Source organism: Sesamum indicum, linkage group LG12 (genome assembly GCF_000512975.1).
Source record: "Sesamum indicum cultivar Zhongzhi No. 13 linkage group LG12, S_indicum_v1.0, whole genome shotgun sequence".
NCBI classification, from domain to species: domain Eukaryota; kingdom Viridiplantae; phylum Streptophyta; class Magnoliopsida; order Lamiales; family Pedaliaceae; genus Sesamum; species Sesamum indicum.
This window is the reverse complement of record NC_026156.1, coordinates 2,080,287-2,100,580: the sequence shown is the minus strand read 5'-3', so window position 1 is coordinate 2,100,580 and position 20,294 is coordinate 2,080,287. Positions and strand designations below refer to the sequence as shown.

The window sequence follows — 20,294 nt, the reverse complement described above, 5'->3', positions numbered from 1 at the left end:
AAAAAAGAGTTACTCGTAAATTAGTCTCAATAATTTTGAATTTATTGATAAATTATTAAGGGTGTTAAAACTTTGGTGAATTGATTGAAAATCAGTTGAACCGAATTTTCTATTCTTATAAAAAATCGAACCAAAAATTCAGTTTGATTTTTAGTTTTTTTCTTTTTAAAATTTGGTACAATCGATCGGTACGATTTGATTTTTAGTTTTTTTCTTTTTAAAATTTGGTAAAATTGATCGGTACGATTTGGTTAAGTTGGTTAACCGTACTGACCGAATAACCAAAATTAAAAAAATACATTTATATAATATACTATAGTTTTATAAAATATATTAATATATATAATTTATAAATATATTATATTATAATAGTATAATTTAATTTCTACTTATGTTAATTTTAAAATATAAAAATTAAAACATATTAAATTAATTAACTGTAGATTTTTTTTCTCTTATGAATTCGTAATTTGGTTATTAACCAAATTGAACTGAAGAAATATTCTATTACAACCGAATCAAACTGATTAGTTTGGTTCGAATTTTGGTATGCTGACACTTTTGATTAATCAAAAAATCGATTTGATTCGGTTCGATTAATCGAATTGAACACCCCTATAAATTATGAATAAAAATAAAAAATAATAAAAATAATTTATTAGTATAATTTGCAAAAGAAATAAGTCGGAAAAAAAATTGAGTCTAGGTTTGGCCACACCCAAACACTGAGTTTGATTGGGTCTAAAGAGCTATGGATCTTGAATGGGGTAAATTAGATTGGTTAGGGTTTTGAACTAAGTTAATTTATCTTAATTTTTTTTTAATTTGAACTAAGACAGGGTAGATCCTACCTTTTAATAGGCCTAATCTATAGTAATTAGACAATAGATTAGTTCAACCACTCTTGATGTAGATGGATGCCACCTAAATACTCATTACTTGAAAATGATGTAAGAACTAAGTGTAATTCGTGACTAATCAAATACAGACGGACTGGTGTACGCACATACTCTATAATGAAGTAGTGATCTAACCTATAAAAGCACACCATTCACATGTTGGCTTAATGTTGCTTAAGTTAGGAACATCATTTGATTCATTATATGATTCGATATTTTTAAATTAAAAAACGACACTATATATGCAGAAACCAGAGAAGTATGTCATGGATGTTTCTTGTGGATTATCATACAGGAGGCTAGCAGCTTAATTAGTTTGCTGTTGGGTTCATTGGGGAGAGTTTGTCAGCAGCGCATTCTGTGTGGTTTTTTCTTGCTGCATCTCAGTTCTTTAAAATTTCTATGTAAGGACAAGTATGATTTTTGGGTTATCCCTTCTAATATTCTTGAGTTTGACTGAGATTGCAATATTTGTAGATGGAAGAACTGGTTATGGTTAGCGTTCAGGACTTACAAATATGCAAAGTATTCTTAGAGCCGTTTTTCCTGCCGCATATGGTCTTGTTTAGGTGGAACACAATAGACACTACTCTTTCAACGCACATAGATCGATGTCTGATGTAATAATTAATATTATTTGGGATGCTTAATACACGACACTGTTTAGTATTTATTTTATTGGTTAAATTGCCACGACCTCCTTTGAGATTTGGCATAATTATAAATACCTCTCGTTATTTAAAAAATTACTAATATCCCTCTGATTTTAACGGTTGTCTAACAATTAGCCAAATCCGTTAGATTTTCATTCATTTTTATGGTAAACTGAACAAAATACCCTTATGGATTAAAAATTATAATTTTTTTTATTTTTTTATGGACTAAGTGGATAATTTTTTTTATAATTTTTTAAAAAAATTTCATCCACCTCGAATGATTTTTCTATAAATTTTTTATTTTAAAAAAAAATACAATAAGGGCAAAGTTGACAATTTCATACCTCCATCCAAGGACTACATAATTTCATCAAACATCAAGGAGGTATTTGTAATTTTTCAAACAATAAGGAGATTTTCGTAATTATGTCAAATCTCAGGGGAGGTTATTATAATTTATCCTTATTTATTTTAAATTGAACATTTTCATATTGGAAACGAAATTAATTACTGTATATTAACTAATTAGCATATTTTAAATAATACTTTTTAACTTTCAACATTTAAAAGTGACCTAATTCTTTTACATTGTTAATTTTATTCTTTATTATTTAGAAATTCAAGTGTTCGACTATGGAAGTAGTTATCGAGTCTTATTTACCTTATTGAATCAGAATATTTTCGGAAAATTACACTTTTAGTTCTATAAGATAGGGGTTCAACATTTTTATTCCTTTATTTTATAAAATTTTTAAAATAATTTTAAAATTGAGAAAACTCGACTCGTTTAGTCCAAAATACCATTTCTTCGAAATTATTATGAACAAAGAATTAGAATCACGAGTTATTTGTTTTAATTTCTTCTAATCAACGTATTCCCAAGTTTTTATAATTTTCACGAACCATATTCTGCATTTAGAAGACGTGTCTTATAACGAACAATAGTTTGTGTGTTTTTTCTCTCTCTTTGCTTCAGCTAATTTAATTATCTGGGTAGAATTATTATCCAGATTTCTACAATCTAATACTTGGAAATGTAGAGATGAAGACATCACTTGAGTTCACATCCTTTATTACATCAAATATACAGCTGAATTTTACAGACAACAAAGCTGTAGATCGTTATCACAATTGTTGAGATGAAAAATAACTAGCAGGATGCTATTCTCAATCATTATTTCATTACAACGTACGTACCCCAAACTGTGCGTTCATTGATCAGACATTTCTTCTGGACAACCTGACCTTCAATCCACACGGCTGGCACATCTCAATGGATCTTCATGATGTTTGGGGTTGCGTTTTTCTTTCTTTCTTTCTTTTTTTAAACCATGCATGCACACACTCTCCCAAAACAATTTGAGTTTGATTTTGTATATTGAGATGATATAGTTGGTTATTTCCTACTTATGGCTTGTTGAATGGTTTAGCAATTTATTCTCGTCTCATATTTTAAATGAGAAGTACTTTTTATTCAAAATAAAAATATTGATTTACCTTGTTGTGCTTTTAAAAAACTTGTTCTTCTTACTAAACAAATTGACCAGCCCCAATTGAAGTAAAATACAAATTAAATATAACGTTATTTTATTTTTCTTATAATAAAGAACATATATTTATTTCCTCTCTTCGCTTCAACTAATTTAATTGTATTGGTAGAATTGTCATCCAGATGTAGATGGATGAGAAGAATTCACAAGGAAAGATCCTGTGAGTGATATTACCAACTTTTCCTATGGTACCAAACACTTTTTTCTATGCACTTTGAGAAATCGATCAACCCAGCTCAAATTACCCAAACCCAACCCGTTCCTTCCAATACGGGTTAGATATAATCCAAAATCCAATTATTAATTTGAATAATCCAATATTAAGCGATAAATCACATTTAGCAGTTTCTAAAAAGCTTATTATGCTTTGTAGGAAAAGCACCACAGTGGGCCTAATATATCAGCATTGTAGTGAGCTATATACCTAGATAACAATGCACATTAGAATGACACTAAAATTTAGTGACGAATACATCACTCGAGTTCTAACTCAAATAACCTTCCCACAGTCAAATACTCATACTCGGACATCTGAGCTAGTTCAGATCTCCCTTTATTTCATTAGATATGCAGTACAACCAACAAACTAAGCAAAGCCCACTCTTTGCCTTCATTAATCAGACATTTCTTCTGGACAACCTGACCTTCAATCCATGTTTGGCTTGCAGTACTACGGAGTTGCTAGGGATCACTGGATGATCCTCCACAAGTTGAATGTTGTAATGATATATCATAGCAGTAGCCACCATTTTCATCTCAACGAACGCCATTTCTTTACCAAGACAGGTTCGTGGCCCAGTGTTAAATGCTGGAAACTTGTATGATGGCTCGTGCTTCGTTCTTCCTCCTGGTGTAATCCACCTCTCAGGCTTGAATTCTAAGCAATCTTTTCCCCATACTGACTCCATTCGTCCTATTGAGTAGAATGAAACTACTACTCTAGTATTTGGTTCGAGGTAGTTACCACTGGGAAGGGTATCAGGTGCAATTGGAGCTTTGTGCTGCAAAGCCACCGGAGGGAACAGCCTGAGTGATTCGCATAATGCTCCATGAAGGTAAACTAGCTTGCAGGACTCTTCTACACTGAAGAACCTCCAGTTGTTGTCCTCCTTTAGCTGCAATTTGGACTCCATCTCCTCCCGGATCTTGGTTTCCGTTAGGGGGTTCTTGGCAATTAGCCAGAAAAGCCATGTAAGACAAGTACTTGTGGTATCTCTGCCTGCGAATATCAAACTTAGCGCAGTGTCCCTCAGAAAGACTCTTAAACCATTGGAAGAACCTATGTTTTTCTCTTCATATGCCTTTAGGAATGTTGTCAACAACCTGGAATTGTCCTTTTGCTCTCCGTCGCCTAAAGTAATATGCTGGTATATGAATTCGTCAACAGCCTTGAAAGCTTCCAAAAGTTTCCTCTCTTTACCAACTCTAAGCCATTTTGCAGCTTCCACACGCCCTCTGGTAGTATGTACCTGTGCAACAGGGGTTCAACGGCATCACTGAACGCCTTCTCGCATGGAACGTAAGGCAAATCGATAGACAGGCTCTGCGGATCATAGTCTAACACCAACTTACAGATATTATCAAAACTGAACCTCTGCAAAATATCTTGCAAATCAACTGCAACCCCTTGTTTCAAGAAACTGTCAAGAACAGGCAAAAGTGCAGTTTCCACTTTCGCCCAAACATCCCTTGCAAGGAAAGTGTGGAACGTGGCGTGACTGAAGAACGACAGAGTCGTTCTCCTGTGAAGCTCCCACAATTCGAAATCAGCATTGATAACCCCATCTCCCAAGACGTCGAAAGTCTTCCTGAATACAGGACCCTTTGGATAGTTTGAGAAATTTCTACTAAGAATATGGTGGATGTTGGCAGGATCACAGGTAATCAACATGTCCATATTGCAAAACCAGGGACCTTTCAACTCAAACGTGCCACCGGATTCATTCATGACTTGTGCTGCATAAGAATGGATCCGACCAGAAATTCGAAGAAGCCCGGGCAGCATCCCAAGCAGCGGCCAATTCGTGGGCCCCGAGCTTTTTCTCCAGCTTCTACTTCTCAAAACTGCAGGAAGGAGAATAACGATGAAGGTGAAGAAGAAAATCTCAGGATATCCAAAGGTAGCCATTGGAGCTGAGTGGAAATCTCTGTCGCTGTGCTTTGCAATTTATTTGAGTTCCCTTTGGATTATATATAGGCAGAATTCCGAGCCAAAATCGCATCACTGTCAGCAAGACTGCCTCTGGAAACAGTTCCCGTCATTAACTAACATCAAATACTGGCCGCCGAAGTAAAAATATTTCGCAATTCAGAAGAACGTTAAACTGTTCACTTCAGTACGATTTCGGGTTTTGTAATTTATTTTATGCAGTGATTAGAAAATAACTAGCATTAGTCCCTGCGTTGCACTGGTGACAATTTTTTTGCATAAAATTTAGTTATATTGTTAATTTTATTTTACATTATCTAAGAAAAATACAATTATTTTTAAAATTATTTGAACTTAATCTGGTATCAATTGTTATCATTATTTTAATGAGTTATATTTATTAATTTAATTTATATTATTAGAATAACTATTTTTCTATATTTTCTAAGAAACGTATTAAAATAAATAAAAATCTGTTTATCCAATTTACATTAGAAAAGAAAATTAGGTATTACAAATTATTTCAACATGGATTTTAAGTGAGATATACTTTTTTTTCTAGATTTACAAGTTGTTCATTGAAAAGCAGAATTTGCAAGAATAGTTTTGAATACGTTAATTCTAAATATATAATTAAAATATTAAGTAAATGAGCCAAATAATCTTTAAAGATAAATAAATTGGACAAAGACATACATCTATATATATGTAGCACAAATATAGTATAAATTATTGCAAATTATATTAAATTATAAATACCAACTTAATCATACTTATATGATTATCACTTCACTCACAAACATTATTAATTTAAATGAAACCAACATCTGATGGAGTCAATAATATTTGAATAGATAAATATTAATTTTACCATTTAAAGAATTTGTAAATCATTAATTTAAGAATAATATTTTAGTTATCATTGACATTAAACAATAATATTTTTTCTATAGGACCTCTTAAACAAAATCAATAATAGATATCGTACATATATATATATATATAAACAATAATAATAACGAAATAGTCATAAATATAATAAAATGAAAAAAGATTAAAAAAATAACTCAAAGAATAGAAAGAAAATGGTTATATTTTTTGTTTAAAAAAGAACTTCTCAAGAAAATAATAAAAATATTATAGGGTACCTATTTATTGATATCAGGACAAAATCTAGTTTTAGAAGTTGTAAAAGGTTTTACTTAGAATTACTTAAATTATAAAAACTAATTGGAGTAAAATTTGAAAGAAATTGCAAAGATTTAAAACCAAAAAGTAACTTATAATGAAAAATAATTAAGAATTAATATAAATAAATGGATAAAAATGGTAGGAAACCAATGATGAAAAAGAATAATTAATGAAAAGTTAATGTAATTAACTATTTATATTTATAGAAATAAGTTTATGTGACAAATTAGATGACCTTATATGACATGTAAAATAGAGATAAAAATATTCATTAGTTTTTATTTTAAATAATATAATATGATATGATTATATTTTTTTCAATTCAAGGAAAATATGAATATGATCGTGGCTTTTTGGATAAGATTTTATTTAAATATTCAACTAACCAGATAAAGAAATATATAATTCCAAAGGTAGTGATTTAGAGTTCATTTTGTTCAGTGAAAAAGGAGAGTGAAAAGGCCAGAGATGAGGATGAATGATATTTTCAAATACTTCTCTATTATTTCATACGAGAAAAATAAATTAAAAACAAATAATTAATTTTTAAAATTTTACTGAGTAGTTATTTCTCTTTATTTTGTAGAAAATAAATAAATTAATATTATATTAAAATAATTTAAAATATTTTAAAAATTAATTTAAAAACTTATTAATAAAAATATTTTTTCAAAAATTATGTGTGAGCAATGTCAGAAGCACGCCCATACTCGTCCATGTGTATGTTGAAACTTTCAAAGTCCTTTCAGCACCATCCATTCGCCAAATGAGAATAGACATAGTAGGCCCTTTCCCTGCTGTATAAGGACAATGCAAATTCTTGTTGGTAATAGTAGACTACTTCAGCAAGTGGATAGTAGTTGAGCCTCTCACTTGGATCATCGAGAACAAAATGTTAAATTTCTTTGAAAAAATATAATTACCTCGTGAAAATTATTTCTGACAATGATCGTAAGTTTTAGGCTGATAAATTGAAGACTGGTGTGCCAACCTAGGCATTCTAGCAGCAATTTACTTTGGTGGCCACCACCAAGCTAATGAACAAGTGGAAGTCACGAATAGGATATTGGTGCAAGGCATAAAAACCAAATGTGAACAAGTAAAATAATCGTGGGTCCATGTGTTGTTTGTTGTATTTTGGTCTTACAGGACTACCCCTAGATCCACCATCGGAAAAATTTCTTTCAACTTAGTGTACGGCTCAAGGTCGTCATTCCCGCTAATACAAATTTAGAATACAACACTATGAATAGGAAGGTAAAAATATCCTGCTACGTAATAACTTGGATTTGATAGATGAGGTTCGAAAAGATGCTCGAACCTGTATGAAAAAATACAAATAAAAGATGATGAATGCCTACAACAAAAGAGTGAGAAGAAAAGAGTTTGAGGTGGGGAATCTACAGCTGAGACGAGCAAATGCCCTCAAATCAGTAGAAAAGTTGGCTCCCAACTTGAAGGATTCTTACAAGATAATTAAGCTCGGGTGTACAATCTTATTTAATTTGTCTTATAATGAAGAATGCATTTTTCTTTCCCCTCTTTGCTTCGGCTTATTTAATTGTATTGGTAGAATTATTATCCAGATGCAGATGAATAAGAAGAATTAATAAAAAAAGATCCTATGAGTGACATTACTAACCTTTCCTACTTGTTGTACACTTTAATTTCTTCACTTTTTCACTCGACCAACCCAGCCCAAATTACCTAAACCCGACCCGTTCTTCCAGCACAGGTTTAGATATAATTCAAAATCCAAATCATATTCAGTAGTTTCTAAAAAGCTTATTATGCTTTGTAGGAAAAGCACCAGAGATGGGTTAGGGTGGGCCTAAATATATCAGCTTTGTAGTAAGATGTATCTGTAGATAACAATGCACATTAGAATGACACTAAAATTTAGGAACGAAGAAATCACTCGAGTTCATAACTCAAATAATTCTTCCCTCAATCAAATACTCATACTCCGACATCTGAACTAGTTCACATCTCCCTTTATTTCATTAAATATGCAGTTGAATTTTACAGCCAACAAAACAATAAGGTACTTAAGATGGTTATTACAATTGTTGAGATGAAAAATAGCTAGCAAGATTGCAATTCTCAGTCATTATATCATTACAAGCTACCCCAAACTTTGCCCTCATTAATCAGACATTTCTTCTGAACAACCTGACCTTCAATCCATGTTTGGCCTGAAGTATTACTGAGTCACTCGGGGTCACTGGATGATCCTCCACAAGTTGAAGGTTGTAATGATATATGATAGCGGCAGCAACCATTTTCATTTGAACGAACGCCATTTCTTTACCAAGACAGGTTCTTGGCCCGGCGTTAAATGCTGGAAACTTGTATGATGGCTCGTGCTTTGTTCCTCCTCCCTTTGAAATCCACCTCTCAGGCTTAAATTCCAAGCAATCTTTTCCCCATACTGACTCCATTCTTCCTGTTGAGTAGAATGACACTATTATTTTAGTATTTGGTTCGAGGTAGTTACCACTGGGAAGGGTATCAGGTGCAATTGGAGCCTTGTGCTCCAAAGCCACCGGAGGGAACAGCCTGAGTGACTCGCACAATGCTCCATGGAGGTAAATTAGCTTGCGGGACTCTTCCACACTGAAGAACCTCCACTTCTTGTCCTCCTTCAGCTGCAATTTGGACTCCATCTCCTCCAGGATCTTGGTTTCCGTTAGGGGGTTCTTGGCAATTAGCCAGAAAAGCCATGTAAGACAAGTACTTGTGGTATCTCTGCCTGCGAACATCAAACTTAGCGCAGTGTCCCTCAGAAAGACTCTTAAACCATTGGAAGAACCTATGTTTTTCTCTTCATATGCCTTTCGGAATGTTGTTAACAACTTGGCATCGTCCTTTTGCTCTCCGTTCCCTAAGGTAATATGCGGGTATATGAATTCATCAAAGGCCTTCCAAGCTTCCATAAGTTTCTTCTCTTTACCGACTCCAAGCCATTTTTGCAGCTTCCACAGGCTCTCTGGCAGTATGTGCCTGTACAACAGGGCTTCAATGGCACCATTGAACGCCTTCTCGCATGGAACGTAAGGCAAATCGATAGACAGGCTCTGCGGGTCGTAATCTAAGACCAACTTACAGATATTATCAAAACTGAACCTCTGGAAAATATCTTGCAAATCAACTGCAACCCCTTGTTCCAAGAAACTGTCAAGAACGGGCAAAAGTGCAGTTTCCACTTTCCCCCAAACAGCCCTTCCAAGGAGAGTGTGGAACCTGGCGTGACTGAAGAACGACAGAGTCGTTCTCCTGTGAAGCTCCCACAATTCAAAATCAGCATTGAAAATCCCATCTCCCAAGACGTCGAAAATCTTCCTGAATTCAGGACCCTTTGGATAGTTTGAGAAATTTCTACTAAAGATATGGTGGATGTTGGCAGGATCACAGGTAATCAACATGTCCATATTGCAAAACCAGGGACCTTTGAACTCAAACGTGCCACCAGATTCATTCATAAGTTGTGTTGCAGAAGAATGGATCCGACGAGAAATTCGAAGAAGCCAGGGCAGCATCCCAAGCAGCGGCCAATTCGTGGGCCCCGAGCTTTTTCTCCAGCTTCTACTTCTCAAAACTGCAGGAAGGAGAATAACGATGAAGGTGAAGAAGAAAATCTCAGGATATCCAAAGGTAGCCATTGGAACTGAGTGGAAATCTCTGTCCCTGTGCTTTGCTATTTATTTGAGTTCCCTTTGGATTAAAGCAAGAACTTCCAATCATTAAGTAACATCAAAAAGTGACCACAGAAGTTGGAGATATATCCCCATTCAGAAGAATACAAAACTTCTACATAGAAAGTAGAACTGTCCACTTCTGTTCGATTTCGGGTTTCGTCACGTAATGGTGTGTTTATTTCTGGTTATTAAAATTTTATTTTGTTGGTATGCTAATTAATTTATGCAGTGATTAGAAATTAATTATGCCTTTTCAATTCAATGAATATATGGATATGAACATGGCCTTTTAAATAAGATTTTATTAAATATTCAACTAAACAGATAAAGAAATATATTCCAATGGCTGTATTTTAGGGTTCATTTGGTTCGTTGAAAGGAGGGAGAATCAAAAAGAGAGAGAATAATAATTATTTTATAAGTTGGTTGAAGAAGAGTAATATTTTTAAATAATTCTCCTTGTTTGATATAAAAAAAATATTTAAAAACAAATTATCATTTTTCAAATTCTATTGATTAGTCATTTTTTTTTCATTTTGTAGAAAAATAAATAAATTAATCTTCTATTAAAAAAATTTGATATATTTTAAAAATTAATTTAAAAACTTATTAAAAATATTCATTAAAGAAGAACTTATATAATTATCTTTTCTCAAAGATTATGTGTGGGGTTATTAGAGAAAAAAGAAAAAAATAGGTAAAAAATTAATTAGTTCATCTCCATTCATTTTGCATCTCATAACTAATACTCACATAGAAGCTATGAATTATAGAGGCTTAAGTTTATTACGAAAGCGTGTTGAACCTTTTAAAAGTATTAGGATGAACTATTAAATTCTATAATCAAAAGGGTAAAAGAGTTTTAAATTAGGCTAAAAGACCAAATCTACACAAAATTAATAGATAAAGGATCAAATCTAATATTTCAAAGTTAAAGGACAAAAATGAATTCCGATCAAAGTTGTAGGATGAAAATTCTCCTTTTTTCTATTTTCTTTAAAAAAAAATATGATAGAATATATTTATTCACTTTTTTTCTAAAAATATTTAACTTTTGGCTAAGTATGTATATTCATCAATTTCTTTTAGAGAGCATATATGGGTTGTTGGTTATATTATATTTTTTTATGTACCCACTATATATACCAACCATCGTAGCATGTTGTCCTTACGTATATATAATAAATAATAGTTTATGTTTTAAAATTTATTATGAATAAAAAAATATATAGATCGATACATTATATTTCTAAAAAAGATTTAAAAGGAAGAAAGAAAGCAATAAAGAACAAAAAGAAAATCAACTTAGGGGTATTATCGGCATAATAATAGAATTGATGTTACGGTGTCATAACCTTCATTTATAAGAGAAAAATGCATTTTCTTTATAGATAGTATATATATATATATATATATATTACTTTATACTCAACTTTTAATTTAAATATTTATTAAAAAAATAATTAGAAAATAATTTGATGATAATTTAATGTATAAAATATTAAAATATATTGAGAATATAATTGTTTATGATATGAGAGGCATTTTTATCCAATCAAGAAAATAAGTGTTACATTTGTTAGTTTAAGGGGATAAATTTTACATGACGACTAGTTTAAAGGGGCAAAGTGTATTTCACACTATTTTAATCTTTATAGTCTCCAAAGTACCTAAAAATCATTATATTACATTAAAATTGATTGCATTAAAAAGTAGGATAAGGATACGGTCTAGATTTGATAGGAATCATTAATGCTACTCAATTAATCACCTACGAAAGGGAGATAAGTACGAGAGATCTCAATTCAAAATTAGGTGGTTGGTCCCAAACCTAACCCTAATTATTTCTTCTTGAGATGACAGTGAATTCACCCAGCTTTTGGGCCGACGGAGGAGTAATTACGAGAGTTGGGTAGACCAAATTGCAAAAATTGTATGTGTACCAAGTTTAAGCGGGATGCAATTTTTTAAAATCGTATCAAGATTGTTTCACAGTTTCAAACGAGTTTTGAATTCATTTCGTTATTACAAGGTCTATACGAACGGCCATCCTAAACTCAAATGTGTATGGATTCATTGTAATTATTCCTGATCATTTTTGTATCTATGGTGTGGTGAAATTGTACAATTACAGATAATCTATAAATTGTTGCCTTTCATGTTTCAATTACAAATTCTGCAACCCTTACGACATTCATTTATATTTCTCTTACAATCTACACGAGTTAGGGATTGAATGAGTATAACTGAGGTCTTCCCAATGTGGTTTTAATAGTATTTTGTCTTATAGATTTCACAACAGAGACTTGGATCATATCTTATTTATTGAAAATTGCATTTAACAAGATTCACTTTTAAAGACCTTGACTAAATTTTATGGGAAAACACAGGTTACATTGAAATATGATCTCAATTTTTCTATAATAAAAATATAACGATAGCTAACATTGAGATATGATATTCAATTTCTTACAATCAAAATAAGACAGGATTGCTTGTGTTATGATATGTAATAGAGTGGAGAATACAAATCCTAACAGTAGAGATTGTTAGACCATATTTGAATTTAAAGTAAGGGTTTGAAAAAAAAAAATAATAAACGACAAAACTCAGTAAAAAACGGAGAGTTAAACGATTTCAGATTATTTGAATTTAAAATGACCCAAACAAATTAAAAAAGAATTTATTATTCACATTTTAACTCATAACATTAAACTCATCAACTCAAATGTACTCTTTTTATATATAAAAGATATTTAACAATGATCGCTATTGGATAATCATAAACAAAAATAAGGGTTGACTTTTCTTCCCACCCTTAATATATATATGTATAAAGAAATAGAAGAAACTAGAAACTAATCATCCCTGCAATTATTAATAAAATTAATTAATTATTATTATTTGTTCTAGAAGGTGTTATCATTGGTGGTCTGTCTGTTCAACGTTGGAAGGCCCACATGACAATTTGGGCTGAAAATGTGGGCCAGACCCTCAATCTCTTTGGACCCAAATCCGGTTATTTCCTTCGCGAGGAAACTATTATGGGCCTTAGCCTTTTCCGTATAGGGAGCCCCATTTACGCTTCCCAATTTCAATTACTCTGTTCGCATATATTTCTTCGCCCCAAAATCAAATACTAGCGCATTTGCGACAGATCATTAGTAGATTCGTGATCCGACGTTTGCTTTGTGTGATCGCCGGCGATGAATAAGATTGAGAGAGCGCACCAGATGTACAGGGACGGCAAATACGCCGAAGCTCTGGATTATTACACGGACTCACTTGCCATGGCGAAGACCAAGCCCCAGAAGATTGCCCTCCACAGCAATCGTGCCGCTTGTTATCTCAAACTCCACGATTTCGACAAGGTATTTACCGCTGAAGAAGATGAAGTTCCTTCTTTTGTGGTCCCCCTTCTTATTATCTGAATTTTGTATTTGTTTTTACAGTTGAACAGCATGAGCTTGCAAGCTTAAGTGGTTTAAGTTGTTAATTGTTGTTTAGTAAGTTGTTCGCATTGGAAGCCGCTTGTGTATAACGCTTAAAGTTTGTTATGTTGTTGATCAAGTGAATAGCGGAATGATGACTGTGATTTCTGTGTGGCATGAGAAAAATGGGAAGATGGGTTGAGGGAGGCATGTAATGTTAGTTTGCATCAGGAAGCTTGAATGTTTCTTTATCTGAATGGTTTGTATTTCTTGTTATATGATTTGGTTACGTGCAAAGATACAGAAATGAGAAGCATAATATCCGTATAGACCTGAAATTGAATGTTGTAGTTTAGGAGTTCTAAATGTGGTCGGGTTATGATTGTCATCTAATTTCCTTATTGGTCATGTAATAAATTGAAAAGGTTTCTGACTATTTGAGAACGGTCTTTTTGAGATTTGGTTAATCTATAAGTTGCCAGATTACTAGATTTTGCTGTACTATGCTTACAGTCGTCAATATAATGATAACGCACATTTCTTAGGGAAAATGCCAATCTTTTTAAGTTCGTCCACCTTATTCTAAACTATTGCAGGCAGCAAAAGAATGCACCTCAGTGCTGGAGCTTGATCACCAGCACACTGGAGCACTAATGTTGCGTGCTCAAACTTTGGTCACACTGAAGGAGTATCATTCAGCACTCTTTGATGTCAACCGGCTAATTGAGTTGAATCCATCATCAGAAGTGTACCAGAATCTTCAAGCCCGTCTGAAGACACAACTGGTAGTTATTTCATTTTCCTTCGCTGTACTTGAAATGTAGTTGACAATTTTACTGTTGAATGCAACGAGTGTTGGTATCTCTTTTCCTTATGTGATCTGTCATATTGTTTCCTTTTATGCTAATGTCTTTACTGCAAAAGCATAGCATGGGGTGAGTGCATTAGTCGTGTGGTTGATATATTGCTAACCAATGTAATGTTGCCTCCAAAGTAATTTCATTAGTCGTGCTTGCGTTCTTACTGTGTACTCGTAAAATGGTTGTTTTGTTGTTATTCCGACTGCAGACCTAAAGACTCTTCGTCTGTCTCCCTTGAGGAACAAATGAAAAGTATGTATATTAAAAATACTGTGGTTTTCTTACATCAGCAATTGAGTGAACTGAGATGCATTGTGGTGTAATATAGTTGTGGAAAGAATAGCTAATCATTTTTTATTCTTTCAAACCTGTTATGACCAATCTCTGTGCTTTGTCAATAAAGTTGGTTTCTTTTGTTCAAGGAAAGTCACTTGCTCCCATACCAGAAGATGAAGCAGAGTTTGAAGAAGATGATGATTACATAGATGAAGCGAATTGGGAAGAAAATGAGGAAGAAGAACAAGATAGTAAAGAGGTGGAAGATCACCACAGGAGAGAAGATGATGCAATTCATGATGCTGCAATTGCAGATAATAATAGAAGTGGTTTTGAAAATGTTAGGCTAACAACTGAACCATTGACCTCCCAGGATCAGACCACTCAAAGACCACCTGATCAACAATCCTTGGGGTGGCAAACAATTCCAAAACCAAAGGGACACTCCCATCTTGACTACTCGAGGTGGGACAGAGTTCAAGATGACTCAAGCGAAGAAGAAAATGATGATGATGATGATGGTGATGATGAAGATTCTCAGCCTCAGTATAGATTTCGTGTTAAAACAGTTGGTGTAAGGGCAGTTAAGTAATTGCTTAAGATGCAGACACAGTTATAAAGCACCGCAACAAAGCTCCACTTAGACGCATTTGAGAGTTAAATCTATTTCTGGATGGAGAATGTCATTGTCCCATTGTCTCATTTGCGTTCTCAACACAGTGCACTTGAAGAGCTGCTTTTTGACTGGCTAAAATGTACTTTCATCCGCAAAAGAGAGAGCATCCATTGTACGCATTTAGCTTTACACTTGTGGTATATGTTGGAATCTAAGGGCTAATGGACCTATGGATACTGCAGTTCAAAATTTCACAGTCAGTCCTATGAGCTGCCGGAGACTTTGGACAGACGGTAAAATGATCTGATGTGTTCGATGTCTTGGCAGATCAAGAACCATTGGTGTATTCTTTTTTTCTTTCTTTTTATGTGGGGCATCATTCTATGTGTTCATGGTATTCAGAATTTAATGTAATATACAAATACTCATGTAAGCTCTCTTTTCTTTTTCTTTCTTTTTTGTGTGTGTTTGGGGGGGAAAATAGCCAAAAGGTGAGTTTCAAGAAAGATGAAGCAGCAGCCAACTGCTGAAAATTGCGGCATGAATCCTCCGCTTTCTCGCCAGTTAAAAAGAATTGCTTAAGAATGGAAGGGGATGCTTTTTGGGCATCAGGGCATCATCTCAGTAAAATAAGAACCGCTGACACACAATTCTAAAACTTTAATGTCGATCTCTTGTCCACTTGTTGCAATTTGCTGAATGTCGCACTTTTCAATTTTGCCTTTCACCAATTTCGCACTGACATACACATATAATAAAGGTGATAGTACAGAAAAAATGTATTAAAAATTTAAAGCTTACTTGTATTATTTCTACTGAGCATAGCTTAAACTATTCAAATTATAAGAGAATGTTTATTCATCTAACTTTAAAAATTGCGAATCCACCGCATACTTCATCTCAATTTGATTTAATTTTAATAATATTGAACAATAACCAACAACGTAGTAGTTGGTTTTGGACAAGCACAACTAACACGAACAAGGATGAACATTAATTTTTATTTTTTATATCATTATTATATTAGATATTAAATAAATAATTATTAATTTTCGACAGATAAGTACAACAAACAATTATCGTAAGAATAAATAAATGATTCCAATAAAATTATCTAAAATTTTGAATCTCCAACGTTAATATAAGCCAAAATGGCTGGGGACCCCCGAGACAGACCAAGGCAAAAAGCAAGTGAAAGAAAGACCCCCCACCCCACCCAGTGCCGTGGAGGTGGAGGTCGAGGTGGAGGGGAAGGAGGGAAAACCCAAAATTTTAAACCCAGACAAACCCACCGCATTCCACATATTTCTCTCACCAACCACGTTTCGGTTTTGACATTCCCCCAACTTTCCCTTGCACCCCTTCTCCTCTTAATACATCAAATTCCTAATTTCAAATTTCCCTTACGCTATTACTCTTTCCGACGTACAACTCTCCAACTTCCTCAAACCACTCGTAACACCCCTCCTCCCCCCTTTCTATTTTCTCAAACTTCGTTAATCAATTCGTCGAAATTAAGGCTTCTACTTGTTGGTAGATGGCGGACGGCGGCGGCGGTCGGGTCGGCCCTGACTTCAATCTGCCCGACGAGATATTGTCGGTCATACCCACGGACCCGTACGACCAACTGGATCTGGCGCGTAAGATTACTTCCATGGCAATCGCGTCGCGTGTCTCTAAGCTGGAGACGGAGGCGGGGAGGCTCCGGCAGAAGCTCCACGAGAAAGACCGGCTTATTGAGGAGCTTGAGGACAAGGTCTCCCAGCTAGATAGCGCGTATCAAGACGCCGAGTTGCGGCTGAAACTCACGCGCGAAGATAATGTATTTTCGATTTCGAGCCAATTCTAATTTGGAAAAGGATAAACTGTTGACCTGTTTTTGTACTTGTAAAGTTGGTCGATTAAGCTTTTGTCACAAACTGGGTTGCAGATGAAGTTATTGAAGGAGAGAGATTCCTTGGCGCTGACTGCAAAGAAGCTCAGTCGTGATCTGGCCAAGGTAATTCCTATATTGTACCACTGCTTTTCGTAAGATATCATTTAGTTTTAAACTGGGAACAATCAAATGCTTACAAGTTTTACTTCTTTTATTGTGGATAACGGAGGATGAATATTAGTTTATTCAGTTATGTTCGTTTCATGTCGCACTACTATCGTAGTTGTTGGTGTTATTGTTTGGTAAAACTTTATCCATTCGAGTCTGGAAATTAAGGTTGCATCATATAGGTCCGTGAGTTCATATAATATTGTTCAAGAAACTAGTGTAAAAATTATCTAATCTGAGTCATTTGATTTGTTTTATGCGAAAGAAGAATGTAATGCCTTCAAGCAAAGCTAAGATTCAATCAATCAATTATTAGTCATTGTATGATTTCAGAGTTTCACAATTATGAATTATCTGAGGATGAAAAGTGATTTTTGTGTTTGCTTTTCTCAATTGTGGCAATGTAAGATTATTGGAACATTTTATTTCCATAGAAACAACTGTCTTATTGATCCTCGCTAATTCACGTCGACTTTTGCTGGTCAGAACTGATGAGTTAATGTTAAGGTTTTCTGTTAAACTTACATTAGATGCCCAAGTTTTTTGGGTTCCTTTTAGTTGTATTTCTGTCACAGGTTGTGTGTGGTAAATACAATTTGGTCTCCAGTACTTGCACTAAAAATGGCTGTTGCAAATTCTACCACAGTTCAATATTAATGTTCGCATACTCCAGTCCCTACTTCCTAGTCTCTCTATACCCACAACTCTGGTTGGCATTTATTATGGTTCTGCTCTCTTCCCCAACTTGGACAGCATTGCTCCTTTCGTGTTGTGTTGTATTGGTTTTAGTACTTTGAGCTTTCAGTTTGCCTGTGTTACATTTGAAGGAGTATCTAACTTCTTTTCTTCTGACAGCTGGAGTCTTTTAAGCGGCAATTGATGCAGTCACTGAATGAGGAAAATTCACTAGTATGTTTGCTGTACTAACCTTTCTCTCTTGTTATTGTTGAATTTGTTGCTTCTTTGCTTAACACCAAGATTGCTGTCATCTCTTTGTAATGGCTGATATTATTTGCTCTAATCTCAAGGCTAAACTTTGATTTTTATTGCAACCAGCAAACGGAAACTGTAGATATTGGCACTTATGACCAAACAGTGCCCAAGGCCTATTCGTCAAATGGTAATTTTATGTTCTGACTATATATTTTACATTATTATTTTATGATAACCAGTTCTATCATGTTCTTAAAAGGTATGTTTGTTTTACAATTCCGGGACTGTATCCGTCTCTTTTCCTGTTTCTATCTGAAATTGTTGACTCTGTGCGATTGTTTGCTTCATATTTTAGATGAGTCAAATGGCTACACAAAACATCATTCCTATGGAGGCTCTACTGACAGTGCAAGCATAAATGATGATGGTATGTGAACACATTTGTCTGTTATGTCCAGTTCCAAGGTTCTCATCTAGTATAGGTAATGATCATACTGATTATATCTTGGTCACAGTCTCTAAACAAGCTGGGCAAAGATTTTCTATCACGCCATATATAACACCGCGTCTTACTCCTACTGGAACTCCAAAAGTGATATCTGCTAGCGTGTCCCCGAGAAGGTACTCTGCTGCTGGCTCTCCGCAGAGAACCTCCGGCGCTACTTCTCCTACAACTCATTATGAGGGACGAGGATCTCTTTCATCATGGTACCCATCCAGCCAGCAATCATCGGCAGCTAACTCTCCTCCTCGGGCACGCCCACCGCCAGGTTCATAATTATTTGAGTTGATATTTTTCCCAGATAGAAATCACCAGTAGTTTCTCTTCCTGAGCTTCAAGATATTCTTTTTTAATTACTCTGTTTAATCTCTACAGTAATTAACTGTGAATCCTTATATCCACCATAAGTCCCTAATGGGTGTATTGTCTTTGATTATTAAACAATGTAGCTCGTACTCCTCGAATTGATGGAAAGGAGTTCTTCCGTCAAGCCAGGTGAGTTTGACATCTTTTGCCTTGATAATATTGTGACTGAAAATATCGCAATGGTTTCTTCACCTTATGGTTTGGGGTTTATATTGGCTAATGCAGGAGTCGTTTATCACTTGAGCAATTCAGTGCATTTCTCGCTAATATAAAGGAATTAAATGCACAAAGACAATCGCGTGAGGTATTCACAAATTCCCTTGACGTTCTATATCAAAGTGCCATATGTAATTGTCTAAAATGCTCGAGTCTTTTATTCTCTTACTCTTTATTTTTCACAATTCCAGGAGACGTTGAGAAAAGCAGAAGAGATTTTTGGGATAGAAAACAAAGATCTCTATATATCATTTCAAGGGTTGCTTAACCGCAACATGCATTAGAAGTACTATTATAAGCACGCTTTGTGCTTTCTCTCGTTTAAGATTGCTTTCCGATTGGCTGATTGAATGCTTGATTCTTCTCCGTTTACTCTGGAGATGTGTTGTCCGAGTACTCAGGGCCGCCAGAATTACAACTAGTCCATATTAAACAAATACAGTTCCTTTCCTCCAAGTAATTGCTGGCAAATTTTTGATTGAAAGTTGTACAAATGCTGCTATCAACAATCTTATTATCAAATGAGAGCATAATCTTTTCAGGACATATGTCTCTGTCCTTTTATTTAAAGTAACGACATATGTAAGTGATGGCATTTTTAATATTGCTGGCTATGTGTGCTGCTAGTCTGTATGTATCGTCTTCCTCGCGTGATTATGACACTCCTTTTCACCAAATTTGCAGTGCTTCCAATTGAAATTCACTTCACCGGATGAATAGGAAAAATTTTATGAAGATCCAAACACAACATGGAACATATGTACTAGAACCTGTAGAGAGAATTAAATTAAGAATAATCCATTTGTCTCCTCTATCGAATGTTCATCCACAAAGAGATGGCTATTTATTTCTCAATCATTGTTTTCATAGAAATTGGTGTGCAAATTCCAGATTACCATATGAAAGC

The 20,294-nt window shown here is 34.2% G+C and overlaps 3 protein-coding genes and 1 pseudogene across 4 annotated transcripts; 2 read left to right on the top strand and 2 right to left on the bottom strand.

Moving 5' to 3' along the window:
- On the bottom strand, positions 3,611 to 5,261 carry LOC105175079 (annotated as a pseudogene).
- Positions 8,420 to 10,212, bottom strand: LOC105175078 (alkane hydroxylase MAH1). Its single transcript, XM_011097402.2, has one exon. It carries the CDS (start codon positions 10,105 to 10,107, stop codon positions 8,596 to 8,598), a length of 1,512 nt encoding a protein of 503 aa, XP_011095704.1. The 5' UTR covers positions 10,108 to 10,212; the 3' UTR covers positions 8,420 to 8,595.
- Positions 13,234 to 15,759, top strand: LOC105175077 (sperm-associated antigen 1). Its single transcript, XM_011097401.2, has 3 exons — positions 13,234 to 13,514; positions 14,171 to 14,359; positions 14,862 to 15,759. The coding sequence occupies exons 1-3, from the start codon at positions 13,350 to 13,352 to the stop codon at positions 15,300 to 15,302; spliced, it is 795 nt and encodes a 264-aa protein (XP_011095703.1). The 5' UTR covers positions 13,234 to 13,349; the 3' UTR covers positions 15,303 to 15,759.
- LOC105175075 (uncharacterized protein At4g15545) lies at positions 16,507 to 20,020 on the top strand. Of its 2 annotated transcripts, XM_020698543.1 has the most exons (10): positions 16,507 to 16,781; positions 16,864 to 17,148; positions 17,257 to 17,325; positions 18,226 to 18,279; positions 18,427 to 18,490; positions 18,659 to 18,730; positions 18,819 to 19,073; positions 19,255 to 19,300; positions 19,397 to 19,475; positions 19,579 to 20,020. In XM_020698543.1, exons 2-10 carry the CDS (start codon positions 16,864 to 16,866, stop codon positions 19,669 to 19,671), a joined length of 1,017 nt encoding a protein of 338 aa, XP_020554202.1. In that variant the 5' UTR covers positions 16,507 to 16,781; the 3' UTR covers positions 19,672 to 20,020. The 2 variants fall into 2 exon arrangements, with proteins under 2 accessions (XP_020554202.1, XP_011095702.1); XM_011097400.2 differs by having other exon boundaries at positions 16,508 to 17,148.

Excerpts from the sequence above, each read along its gene's own strand:
- LOC105175075 (XM_020698543.1), top strand. The coding sequence starts at position 16,864 with ATGGCGGACGGCGGCGGCGGTCGGGTCGGCCCTGACTTCAATCTGCCC. Across the intron at positions 19,074-19,254 it reads TCGGGCACGCCCACCGCCAG|CTCGTACTCCTCGAATTGAT; the intron begins GTTCATAATTAT and ends TAAACAATGTAG. Across the intron at positions 19,301-19,396 it reads GAGTTCTTCCGTCAAGCCAG|GAGTCGTTTATCACTTGAGC; the intron begins GTGAGTTTGACA and ends TGGCTAATGCAG.
- LOC105175077 (XM_011097401.2), top strand. The coding sequence starts at position 13,350 with ATGAATAAGATTGAGAGAGCGCACCAGATGTACAGGGACGGCAAATAC. Across the intron at positions 13,515-14,170 it reads AACTCCACGATTTCGACAAG|GCAGCAAAAGAATGCACCTC; the intron begins GTATTTACCGCT and ends AAACTATTGCAG. Across the intron at positions 14,360-14,861 it reads CCCGTCTGAAGACACAACTG|TCACTTGCTCCCATACCAGA; the intron begins GTAGTTATTTCA and ends GTTCAAGGAAAG.
- LOC105175078 (XM_011097402.2), bottom strand. The coding sequence starts at position 10,107 with ATGGCTACCTTTGGATATCCTGAGATTTTCTTCTTCACCTTCATCGTT.